This window comes from Saccoglossus kowalevskii, unplaced genomic scaffold, assembly GCF_978046115.1.
Source record: "Saccoglossus kowalevskii unplaced genomic scaffold, keSacKowa6.1 SCAFFOLD_24, whole genome shotgun sequence".
NCBI classification, from domain to species: domain Eukaryota; kingdom Metazoa; phylum Hemichordata; class Enteropneusta; family Harrimaniidae; genus Saccoglossus; species Saccoglossus kowalevskii.
The window spans coordinates 1,316,250-1,330,375 of NW_028188618.1; the positions used below are offsets into that span (position 1 = coordinate 1,316,250).

Sequence of the window (14,126 nt, forward strand, 5' to 3'; positions counted from 1 at the left end):
CAAGAACCTATGTTCCAATTATAGCGTGATTTCTGACGTAAACGTACTTTACTGCGCATGCGGACAGTAAGAGGCTTAAAAGGTCATGTGTACTTTAATCATGTATACACGCGTATGCACTATAATATATGCCCTCTTATTGCTGTTTTCCGTGAATATTGATTTCAAAAGATTTGTTAAGGTGAAGGACATGTTTTAAAATATTGGCTTATTAGTAAGCTAAAATGAACAATTGACGACAAAAGCCCTAGTCGGATTGGCTGTCACCTGGCTAAATGGGAGTCCTCAATATTCTGGCCTATTCACGCCATTGAAACCATCCGTCAAAAAAGGACGGGTTGGCAATTTGATTTGATTGACCACAAGCCGTCATGGCGCATGTGCATCATATGAATTAGAACACGGTGCCCTGGAATCTATATCTCTATCCACGAATCCGTCCTTGCCATTTACACCGTTATGATTACCAGTGTGTCCACGCCCTCGTACGGACAACTAACCCTACCAGGTGTATAAATACGGTGCTTGTACGTTACTCAGCATTACGCACACATTCGCAGAGTGAAACTATTTATATGCCAAGTATGTCTGGTTATACAACTATATTTGATCTTTTACCAACCACCAACAATATCATGACATATGTCGTGGCACTGGTCGTATTTATTCTGTTGTACAAGAAATATTTTCCACCACGTCCGAGGAATTTCCCCCCTGGTCCCGATGGTTTTCCCATTATTGGATGTGTGTTACCAATTTTAAGGAACCCACTCGGCGCGTTTCGGGAATACTCTGAGAGATATGGTAATGTGTTCAGTATTAGAGTAAGTAATAATTTATTTTTACAACTCATTTGATTTGATAGATTATGTAGCACCTAACCCAAAGTTGAAATTAATAGCTGTTCACTTAATAAATATTTTCAAATGTGACTTCTGACAACGGTGTTTGTTTCGATCTACATGCTCTTGGGGAGTTTGACAGCCACCCCCTTTGTTAAATTCCCAACAACCTGGATTGCATTTAGTATTAATATTTATCCCTCCCTTACAAAAACACCCTGCCATAACAACATTCAAAAAAATAATCCCATGCCCCAAAGAAAAAGGTAAAATTGTCCCCTATCCAAAGGGAGATTCAAATATAGTAGCTATGTTTGCTCATGTTCAGATGGTCGTTGTGCAACATTGTTTTGGGGTTATTTAGAGTTCGTCGAAGATTTACAACAAATGTTCGTGCGCATGCGCCTAGGCCAAGACAAGCAAGTGAAATTTACTATGCATTGCAACCAACTACGATAATAGTGAAATTGATATCCATATTAGTCTCGTATGTCAAATATGTGTAAACGGTGGTAAATTGAGGAGAAATGAGGTATGCCATTTCATAACGTGACACATCGTGAGTATGGGATTGCACGAATATCTTGGTTTAAATAATGGCAACTACCAAACACGGCTCGGAAAGCCAAGAAAATATCAGGGGAAAAACTCTTCTCTCTCGTGTTCTCCACACTTGTCAGGGGGGGGGGGGGAACTCGTCTCGTCTCTATATCTCGTCCCCTTGAGGTACGGGATCGGGAAGTCACTTTAACTTTACAGTCAAATAAGACACACACAACGAAATACGTTTCAGCTCTCGTCTTAGTCGATCTTTTGGAGCACTCTATAAGACACAGCGCCCTGGGGAAAAGTCCCCAAGACTAATCACAAGGCTGAACCAAGACTTGCCCAAGACTGGACTGCCTCAAGGCTCGCCCCTGGACTGGACTCTCGGACTGCCCTCTCTCTCTCCTGCGTCTATCGTGCTGTGCTCGTCAAGACCAACTCAAACTCTCTTTATTCATTTTCAAAACTCTGACCAATTACAAAACAGTAAAAGACTCTAAGGCGTAACCTTCAATCATAAAGCCAATCACACTAAGTACTGAATACGTCATATCTTTTGATTAATCGTTCACTACATTAATAACTACGGATGTCAGAATAGCGACGGTATCTTGTAATTAGTTCCAAATCACTGAGCCAAGTTCCGTCCAAAACTTCAAATAGGCCTACACGATGACAGACATAACACAGCAATTCGCTAATAAACCGGGTCGTTCTTTCATCTTCTTGTCTTTAATGTCGCTCAATTCTTAATTATACAGTCCTACCCGGTACTCATCCTTCATAAGGGGTTCAGAGGTCTTCATCTCTTCAGCGTTGTTCATCGGTGTAGTACCAAAATAGTAGCACATATAATTTTGTTGTCGGGACTGTTATACTTCACTATAGGGATGGTACCAAAATAGTGGCAAATATAATTTATTGGCAGGAACTGCTATACTTCACTATAGGGATGGTACCAAAATAGTGGCAAATATAATTTAGTTGTCAGGGACTGTTATACTACACTATAGGGATGGTACCAAAATAGTGGCAAATATAATTTAGTTGTCAGGGACTGCTATACTTCACTATAGGGATGGTACCATAATAGTGGCAAATATAATTTAGTTGTCAGGGACTGTTATACTACACTATAGGGATGGTACCAAAATAGTGGCAAATATAATTTAGTTGGCAGGAACTGCTATACTACACTATAGGGATGGTACCAAAATAGTGGCAAATATAATTTAGTTGTCAGGGACTGCTATACTTTACTATAGGGATGGTACCAAAATAGTGGCAAATATAATTTAGTTGTCAGGGACTGTTATACTACACTATAGGGATGGTACCAAAATAGTGGCAAATATAATTTAGTTGTCAGGGACTGTTATACTTTACTATAGGGATGGTACCAAAATAGTGGCAAATATAATTTAGTTGTCAGGGACTGCTATACTACACTATAGGGATGGTACCAAAATAGTGGCAAATATAATTTAGTTGCCAGGGACTGCTATCCTTCACTATAGGGATGGTACCAAAATAGTAGCACATATAATTTAGTTGTCAGGGACTGCTATACTACACTATAGGGATGGTACCAAAATAGTGGCAAATATAATTTATTGGCAGGAACTGCTATACTTCACTATAGGGATGGTACCAAAATAGTGGCAAATATAATTTAGTTGTCAGGGACTGTTATACTACACTATAGGGATGGTACCAAAATAGTGGCAAATATAATTTAGTTGTCAGGGACTGCTATACTTCACTATAGGGATGGTACCATAATAGTGGCAAATATAATTTAGTTGTCAGGGACTGTTATACTACACTATAGGGATGGTACCAAAATAGTGGCAAATATAATTTAGTTGGCAGGAACTGCTATACTACACTATAGGGATGGTACCAAAATAGTGGCAAATATAATTTAGTTGTCAGGGACTGCTATACTTTACTATAGGGATGGTACCAAAATAGTGGCAAATATAATTTAGTTGTCAGGGACTGTTATACTACACTATAGGGATGGTACCAAAATAGTGGCAAATATAATTTAGTTGTCAGGGACTGTTATACTTTACTATAGGGATGGTACCAAAATAGTGGCAAATATAATTTAGTTGTCAGGGACTGCTATACTACACTATAGGGATGGTACCAAAATAGTGGCAAATATAATTTAGTTGCCAGGGACTGCTATCCTTCACTATAGGGATGGTACCAAAATAGTAGCACATATAATTTAGTTGTCAGGGACTGTTATACTACACTATAGGGATGGTACCAAAATAGTAGCACATATAATTTAGTTGTCAGGGACTGTTATACTACACTATAGGGATGGTACCAAAATAGTGGCAAATATAATTTAGTTGGCAGGAACTGCTATACTACACTATAGGGATGGTACCAAAATAGTGGCAAATATAATTTAGTTGTCAGGGACTGTTATACTACACTATAGGGATGGTACCAAAATAGTGGCAAATATAATTTAGTTGGCAGGAACTGCTATACTACACTATAGGGATGGTACCAAAATAGTGGCAAATATAATTTAGTTGTCAGAGACTGCTATACTACACTATAGGGATGGTACCAAAATAGTAGCACATATAATTTAGTTGTCAGGGACTGCTATACTACACTATAGGGATGGTACCAAAATAGTGGCAAATATAATTTAGTTGTCAGGGACTGTTATACTACACTATAGGGATGGTACCAAAATAGTGGCAAATATAATTTAGTTGTCAGGGACTGTTATACTACACTATAGGGATGGTACCAAAATAGTGGCAAATATAATTTAGTTGTCAGGGACTGTTATACTTTACTATAGGGATGGTACCAAAATAGTGGCAAATATAATTTAGTTGTCAGGGACTGCTATACTTTACTATAGGGATGGTACCAAAATAGTGGCAAATATAATTTAGTTGTCAGGGACTGTTATACTACACTATAGGGATGGTACCAAAATAGTGGCAAATATAATTTAGTTGTCAGGGACTGTTATACTTTACTATAGGGATGGTACCAAAATAGTGGCAAATATAATTTAGTTGTCAGGGACTGCTATACTACACTATAGGGATGGTACCAAAATAGTGGCAAATATAATTTAGTTGGCAGGAACTGCTATCCTTCACTATAGGGATGGTACCAAAATAGTGGCACATATAATTTAGTTGTCAGGGACTGCTATACTTCACTATAGGGATGGTACCAAAATAGTGGCAAATATAATTTAGTTGTCAGGGACTGTTATACTACACTATAGGGATGGTACCAAAATAGTGGCAAATATAATTTAGTTGTCAGGGACTGTTATACTACACTATAGGGATGGTACCAAAATAGTGGCAAATATAATTTAGTTGGCAGGAACTGCTATACTACACTATAGGGATGGTACCAAAATAGTGGCAAATATAATTTAGTTGTCAGGGACTGTTATACTACACTATAGGGATGGTACCAAAATAGTGGCAAATATAATTTAGTTGCCAGGGACTGCTATCCTTCACTATAGGGATGGTACCAAAATAGTAGCACATATAATTTAGTTGTCAGGGACTGCTATACTTCACTATAGGGATGGTACCAAAATAGTGGCAAATATAATTTAGTTGTCAGGGACTGTTATACTACACTATAGGGATGGTACCAAAATAGTGGCAAATATAATTTAGTTGTCAGGGACTGTTATACTACACTATAGGGATGGTACCAAAATAGTGGCAAATATAATTTAGTTGGCAGGAACTGCTATACTACACTATAGGGATGGTACCAAAATAGTGGCAAATATAATTTAGTTGTCAGGGACTGTTATACTACACTATAGGGATGGTACCAAAATAGTGGCAAATATAATTTAGTTGGCAGGAACTGCTATACTACACTATAGGGATGGTACCAAAATAGTGGCAAATATAATTTAGTTGTCAGAGACTGCTATACTTCACTATAGGGATGGTACCAAAATAGTGGCACATATAATTTAGTTGTCAGGGACTGCTATACTTTACTATAGGGATGGTACCAAAATAGTGGCAAATATAATTTAGTTGTCAGGGACTGTTATACTACACTATAGGGATGGTACCAAAATAGTGGCAAATATAATTTAGTTGTCAGGGACTGTTATACTACACTATATGGATGGTACCAAAATAGTGGCAAATATAATTTAGTTGGCAGGAACTGCTATACTACACTATAGGGATGGTACCAAAATAGTGGCAAATATAATTTAGTTGTCAGAGACTGCTATACTACACTATAGGGATGGTACCAAAATAGTAGCACATATAATTTAGTTGTCAGGGACTGCTATACTACACTATAGGGATGGTACCAAAATAGTGGCAAATATAATTTAGTTGGCAGGAACTGCTATACTACACTATAGGGATGGTACCAAAATAGTGGCAAACATAATTTAGTTGTCAGAGACTGCTATACTACACTATAGGGATGGTACCAAAATAGTAGCACATATAATTTAGTTGTCAGGGACTGCTATACTACACTATAGGGATGGTACCAAAATAGTGGCAAATATAATTTAGTTGGCAGGAACTGCTATACTACACTATAGGGATGGTACCAAAATAGTGGCAAATATAATTTAGTTGGCAGGAACTGCTATACTACACTATAGGGATGGTACCAAAATAGTGGCAAACATAATTTAGTTGTCAGAGACTGCTATACTACACTATAGGGATGGTACCAAAATAGTAGCACATATAATTTAGTTGTCAGAGACTGCTATACTACACTATAGGGATGGTACCAAAATAGTAGCACATATAATTTAGTTGTCAGGGACTGCTATACTACACTATAGGGATGGTACCAAAATAGTGGCAAATATAATTTAGTTGTCAGGGACTGCTATACTACACTATAGGGATGGTACCAAAATAGTGGCAAATATAATTTAGTTGTCAGGGACTGTTATACTTTACTATAGGGATGGTACCAAAATAGTGGCAAATATAATTTAGTTGGCAGGGACTGCTATCCTTCACTATAGGGATGGTACCAAAATAGTGGCATATATAATTTAGTTGTCAGGGACTGTTATACTTTACTATAGGGATGGTACCAAAATAGTAGCACATATAATTTAGTTGTCAGGGACTGCTATACTTCACTATAGGGATGGTACCAAAATAGTGGCAAATATAATTTAGTTGTCAGGGACTGTTATACTACACTATAGGGATGGTACCAAAATAGTGGCAAATATAATTTAGTTGTCAGGGACTGTTATACTACACTATAGGGATGGTACCAAAATAGTGGCAAATATAATTTAGTTGTCAGGGACTGCTATACTTCACTATAGGGATGGTACCATAATAGTGGCAAATATAATTTAGTTGTCAGGGACTGTTATACTACACTATAGGGATGGTACCAAAATAGTGGCAAATATAATTTAGTTGGCAGGAACTGCTATACTACACTATAGGGATGGTACCAAAATAGTGGCAAATATAATTTAGTTGTCAGGGACTGCTATACTTTACTATAGGGATGGTACCAAAATAGTGGCAAATATAATTTAGTTGTCAGGGACTGTTATACTACACTATAGGGATGGTACCAAAATAGTGGCAAATATAATTTAGTTGTCAGGGACTGTTATACTTTACTATAGGGATGGTACCAAAATAGTGGCAAATATAATTTAGTTGTCAGGGACTGCTATACTACACTATAGGGATGGTACCAAAATAGTGGCAAATATAATTTAGTTGCCAGGGACTGCTATCCTTCACTATAGGGATGGTACCAAAATAGTAGCACATATAATTTAGTTGTCAGGAACTGCTATACTACACTATAGGGATGGTACCAAAATAGTAGCACATATAATTTAGTTGTCAGGGACTGTTATACTACACTATAGGGATGGTACCAAAATAGTGGCAAATATAATTTAGTTGGCAGGAACTGCTATACTACACTATAGGGATGGTACCAAAATAGTGGCAAATATAATTTAGTTGTCAGGGACTGTTATACTACACTATAGGGATGGTACCAAAATAGTGGCAAATATAATTTAGTTGGCAGGAACTGCTATACTACACTATAGGGATGGTACCAAAATAGTGGCAAATATAATTTAGTTGGCAGGAACTGCTATACTACACTATAGGGATGGTACCAAAATAGTGGCAAATATAATTTAGTTGGCAGGAACTGCTATACTACACTATAGGGATGGTACCAAAATAGTGGCAAACATAATTTAGTTGTCAGAGACTGCTATACTACACTATAGGGATGGTACCAAAATAGTAGCACATATAATTTAGTTGTCAGAGACTGCTATACTACACTATAGGGATGGTACCAAAATAGTAGCACATATAATTTAGTTGTCAGGGACTGCTATACTACACTATAGGGATGGTACCAAAATAGTGGCAAATATAATTTAGTTGTCAGGGACTGCTATACTACACTATAGGGATGGTACCAAAATAGTGGCAAATATAATTTAGTTGTCAGGGACTGTTATACTTTACTATAGGGATGGTACCAAAATAGTGGCAAATATAATTTAGTTGGCAGGGACTGCTATCCTTCACTATAGGGATGGTACCAAAATAGTGGCATATATAATTTAGTTGTCAGGGACTGTTATACTTTACTATAGGGATGGTACCAAAATAGTAGCACATATAATTTAGTTGTCAGGGACTGCTATACTTCACTATAGGGATGGTACCAAAATAGTGGCAAATATAATTTAGTTGTCAGGGACTGTTATACTACACTATAGGGATGGTACCAAAATAGTGGCAAATATAATTTAGTTGTCAGGGACTGTTATACTACACTATAGGGATGGTACCAAAATAGTGGCAAATATAATTTAGTTGTCAGGGACTGCTATACTTCACTATAGGGATGGTACCATAATAGTGGCAAATATAATTTAGTTGTCAGGGACTGTTATACTACACTATAGGGATGGTACCAAAATAGTGGCAAATATAATTTAGTTGGCAGGAACTGCTATACTACACTATAGGGATGGTACCAAAATAGTGGCAAATATAATTTAGTTGTCAGGGACTGCTATACTTTACTATAGGGATGGTACCAAAATAGTGGCAAATATAATTTAGTTGTCAGGGACTGTTATACTACACTATAGGGATGGTACCAAAATAGTGGCAAATATAATTTAGTTGTCAGGGACTGTTATACTTTACTATAGGGATGGTACCAAAATAGTGGCAAATATAATTTAGTTGTCAGGGACTGCTATACTACACTATAGGGATGGTACCAAAATAGTGGCAAATATAATTTAGTTGCCAGGGACTGCTATCCTTCACTATAGGGATGGTACCAAAATAGTAGCACATATAATTTAGTTGTCAGGGACTGCTATACTACACTATAGGGATGGTACCAAAATAGTAGCACATATAATTTAGTTGTCAGGGACTGTTATACTACACTATAGGGATGGTACCAAAATAGTGGCAAATATAATTTAGTTGGCAGGAACTGCTATACTACACTATAGGGATGGTACCAAAATAGTGGCAAATATAATTTAGTTGTCAGGGACTGTTATACTACACTATAGGGATGGTACCAAAATAGTGGCAAATATAATTTAGTTGGCAGGAACTGCTATACTACACTATAGGGATGGTACCAAAATAGTGGCAAATATAATTTAGTTGTCAGAGACTGCTATACTACACTATAGGGATGGTACCAAAATAGTGGCAAATATAATTTAGTTGTCAGGGACTGTTATACTTTACTATAGGGATGGTACCAAAATAGTGGCAAATATAATTTAGTTGTCAGGGACTGCTATACTTCACTATAGGGATGGTACCAAAATAGTGGCAAATATAATTTAGTTGTCAGGGACTGTTATACTTTACTATAGGGATGGTACCAAAATAGTGGCAAATATAATTTAGTTGTCAGGGACTGCTATACTACACTATAGGGATGGTACCAAAATAGTGGCAAATATAATTTAGTTGTCAGGGACTGTTATACTACACTATAGGGATGGTACCAAAATAGTGGCAAATATAATTTAGTTGTCAGGGACTGTTATACTACACTATAGGGATGGTACCAAAATAGTGGCAAATATAATTTAGTTGTCAGGGACTGCTATCCTTCACTATAGGGATGGTACCAAAATAGTAGCACATATAATTTAGTTGTCAGGGACTGCTATACTACACTATAGGGATGGTACCAAAATAGTAGCACATATAATTTAGTTGTCAGGGACTGTTATACTACACTATAGGGATGGTACCAAAATAGTGGCAAATATAATTTAGTTGGCAGGAACTGCTATACTACACTATAGGGATGGTACCAAAATAGTGGCAAATATAATTTAGTTGTCAGGGACTGTTATACTACACTATAGGGATGGTACCAAAATAGTGGCAAATATAATTTAGTTGGCAGGAACTGCTATACTACACTATAGGGATGGTACCAAAATAGTGGCAAATATAATTTAGTTGTCAGAGACTGCTATACTACACTATAGGGATGGTACCAAAATAGTGGCAAATATAATTTAGTTGTCAGGGACTGTTATACTTTACTATAGGGATGGTACCAAAATAGTGGCAAATATAATTTAGTTGTCAGGGACTGCTATACTTCACTATAGGGATGGTACCAAAATAGTGGCAAATATAATTTAGTTGTCAGGGACTGTTATACTTTACTATAGGGATGGTACCAAAATAGTGGCAAATATAATTTAGTTGTCAGGGACTGCTATACTACACTATAGGGATGGTACCAAAATAGTGGCAAATATAATTTAGTTGTCAGGGACTGTTATACTACACTATAGGGATGGTACCAAAATAGTGGCAAATATAATTTAGTTGTCAGGGACTGTTATACTACACTATAGGGATGGTACCAAAATAGTGGCAAATATAATTTAGTTGTCAGGGACTGTTATACTACACTATAGGGATGGTACCAAAATAGTAGCACATATAATTTAGTTGTCAGGGACTGCTATACTACACTATAGGGATGGTACCAAAATAGTGGCAAATATAATTTAGTTGGCAGGAACTGCTATACTACACTATAGGGATGGTACCAAAATAGTGGCAAATATAATTTAGTTGGCAGGAACTGCTATACTACACTATAGGGATGGTACCAAAATAGTGGCAAACATAATTTAGTTGTCAGAGACTGCTATACTACACTATAGGGATGGTACCAAAATAGTAGCACATATAATTTAGTTGTCAGAGACTGCTATACTACACTATAGGGATGGTACCAAAATAGTAGCACATATAATTTAGTTGTCAGGGACTGCTATACTACACTATAGGGATGGTACCAAAATAGTGGCAAATATAATTTAGTTGTCAGGGACTGCTATACTACACTATAGGGATGGTACCAAAATAGTGGCAAATATAATTTAGTTGTCAGGGACTGTTATACTTTACTATAGGGATGGTACCAAAATAGTGGCAAATATAATTTAGTTGGCAGGGACTGCTATCCTTCACTATAGGGATGGTACCAAAATAGTGGCAAATATAATTTAGTTGGCAGGAACTGCTATACTACACTATAGGGATGGTACCAAAATAGTGGCAAATATAATTTAGTTGTCAGGGACTGTTATACTACACTATAGGGATGGTACCAAAATAGTGGCAAATATAATTTAGTTGGCAGGAACTGCTATACTACACTATAGGGATGGTACCAAAATAGTGGCAAATATAATTTAGTTGTCAGAGACTGCTATACTACACTATAGGGATGGTACCAAAATAGTAGCACATATAATTTAGTTGTCAGGGACTGCTATACTACACTATAGGGATGGTACCAAAATAGTGGCAAATATAATTTAGTTGTCAGGGACTGTTATACTACACTATAGGGATGGTACCAAAATAGTGGCAAATATAATTTAGTTGTCAGGGACTGTTATACTACACTATAGGGATGGTACCAAAATAGTGGCAAATATAATTTAGTTGTCAGGGACTGCTATACTTTACTATAGGGATGGTACCAAAATAGTGGCAAATATAATTTAGTTGTCAGGGACTGTTATACTACACTATAGGGATGGTACCAAAATAGTGGCAAATATAATTTAGTTGTCAGGGACTGTTATACTTTACTATAGGGATGGTACCAAAATAGTGGCAAATATAATTTAGTTGTCAGGGACTGCTATACTACACTATAGGGATGGTACCAAAATAGTGGCAAATATAATTTAGTTGCCAGGGACTGCTATCCTTCACTATAGGGATGGTACCAAAATAGTAGCACATATAATTTAGTTGTCAGGGACTGCTATACTACACTATAGGGATGGTACCAAAATAGTAGCACATATAATTTAGTTGTCAGGGACTGTTATACTACACTATAGGGATGGTACCAAAATAGTGGCAAATATAATTTAGTTGGCAGGAACTGCTATACTACACTATAGGGATGGTACCAAAATAGTGGCAAATATAATTTAGTTGTCAGGGACTGTTATACTACACTATAGGGATGGTACCAAAATAGTGGCAAATATAATTTAGTTGGCAGGAACTGCTATACTACACTATAGGGATGGTACCAAAATAGTGGCAAATATAATTTAGTTGTCAGAGACTGCTATACTACACTATAGGGATGGTACCAAAATAGTGGCAAATATAATTTAGTTGTCAGGGACTGTTATACTTTACTATAGGGATGGTACCAAAATAGTGGCAAATATAATTTAGTTGTCAGGGACTGCTATACTTCACTATAGGGATGGTACCAAAATAGTGGCAAATATAATTTAGTTGTCAGGGACTGTTATACTTTACTATAGGGATGGTACCAAAATAGTGGCAAATATAATTTAGTTGTCAGGGACTGCTATACTACACTATAGGGATGGTACCAAAATAGTGGCAAATATAATTTAGTTGTCAGGGACTGTTATACTACACTATAGGGATGGTACCAAAATAGTGGCAAATATAATTTAGTTGTCAGGGACTGTTATACTACACTATAGGGATGGTACCAAAATAGTGGCAAATATAATTTAGTTGTCAGGGACTGTTATACTACACTATAGGGATGGTACCAAAATAGTAGCACATATAATTTAGTTGTCAGGGACTGCTATACTACACTATAGGGATGGTACCAAAATAGTGGCAAATATAATTTAGTTGGCAGGAACTGCTATACTACACTATAGGGATGGTACCAAAATAGTGGCAAATATAATTTAGTTGGCAGGAACTGCTATACTACACTATAGGGATGGTACCAAAATAGTGGCAAACATAATTTAGTTGTCAGAGACTGCTATACTACACTATAGGGATGGTACCAAAATAGTAGCACATATAATTTAGTTGTCAGAGACTGCTATACTACACTATAGGGATGGTACCAAAATAGTAGCACATATAATTTAGTTGTCAGGGACTGCTATACTACACTATAGGGATGGTACCAAAATAGTGGCAAATATAATTTAGTTGTCAGGGACTGCTATACTACACTATAGGGATGGTACCAAAATAGTGGCAAATATAATTTAGTTGTCAGGGACTGTTATACTTTACTATAGGGATGGTACCAAAATAGTGGCAAATATAATTTAGTTGGCAGGGACTGCTATCCTTCACTATAGGGATGGTACCAAAATAGTGGCATATATAATTTAGTTGTCAGGGACTGTTATACTTTACTATAGGGATGGTACCAAAATAGTAGCACATATAATTTAGTTGTCAGGGACTGCTATACTTCACTATAGGGATGGTACCAAAATAGTGGCAAATATAATTTAGTTGTCAGGGACTGTTATACTACACTATAGGGATGGTACCAAAATAGTGGCAAATATAATTTAGTTGTCAGGGACTGTTATACTACACTATATGGATGGTACCAAAATAGTGGCAAATATAATTTAGTTGTCAGAGACTGCTATACTACACTATAGGGATGGTACCAAAATAGTAGCACATATAATTTAGTTGTCAGGGACTGCTATACTACACTATAGGGATGGTACCAAAATAGTGGCAAATATAATTTAGTTGTCAGGGACTGTTATACTACACTATAGGGATGGTACCAAAATAGTGGCAAATATAATTTAGTTGTCAGGGACTGCTATACTACACTATAGGGATGGTACCAAAATAGTGGCAAATATAATTTAGTTGGCAGGAACTGCTATACTACACTATAGGGATGGTACCAAAATAGTGGCAAATATAATTTAGTTGTCAGGAACTGCTATACTACACTATAGGGATGGTACCAAAATAGTAGCACATATAATTTAGTTGTCAGGGACTGCTATACTACACTATAGGGATGGTACCAAAATAGTAGCACATATAATTTAGTTGGCAGGAACTGCTATACTACACTATAGGGATGGTACCAAAATAGTGGCAAATATAATTTAGTTGTCAGGAACTGCTATACTACACTATAGGGATGGTACCAAAATAGTGGCAAATATAATTTAGTTGTCAGGGACTGTTATACTACACTATATGGATGGTACCAAAATAGTGGCAAATATAATTTAGTTGGCAGGAACTGCTATACTACACTATAGGGATGGTACCAAATAGTGGCAAATATAATTTAGTTGTCAGAGACTGCTATACTACACTATAGGGATGGTAC

The 14,126-nt window shown here is 36.5% G+C and overlaps 1 protein-coding gene across 1 annotated transcript in view; it reads left to right on the forward strand.

The window, feature by feature from the left end:
- The first annotated feature begins 435 nt into the window (after nt 1–435).
- LOC100367505 (cytochrome P450 2J4-like) overlaps nt 436–14,126 on the forward strand; it is a 50,565-nt gene continuing 36,874 nt past the window's right edge. Inside the window, exon 1 of the mRNA XM_085496245.1 lies at nt 436–824. Within this exon, the coding sequence (XP_085352371.1) occupies nt 576–824 (249 nt within the window). The 5' untranslated portion in view covers nt 436–575. The remainder of the gene's footprint in view (nt 825–14,126) is intronic.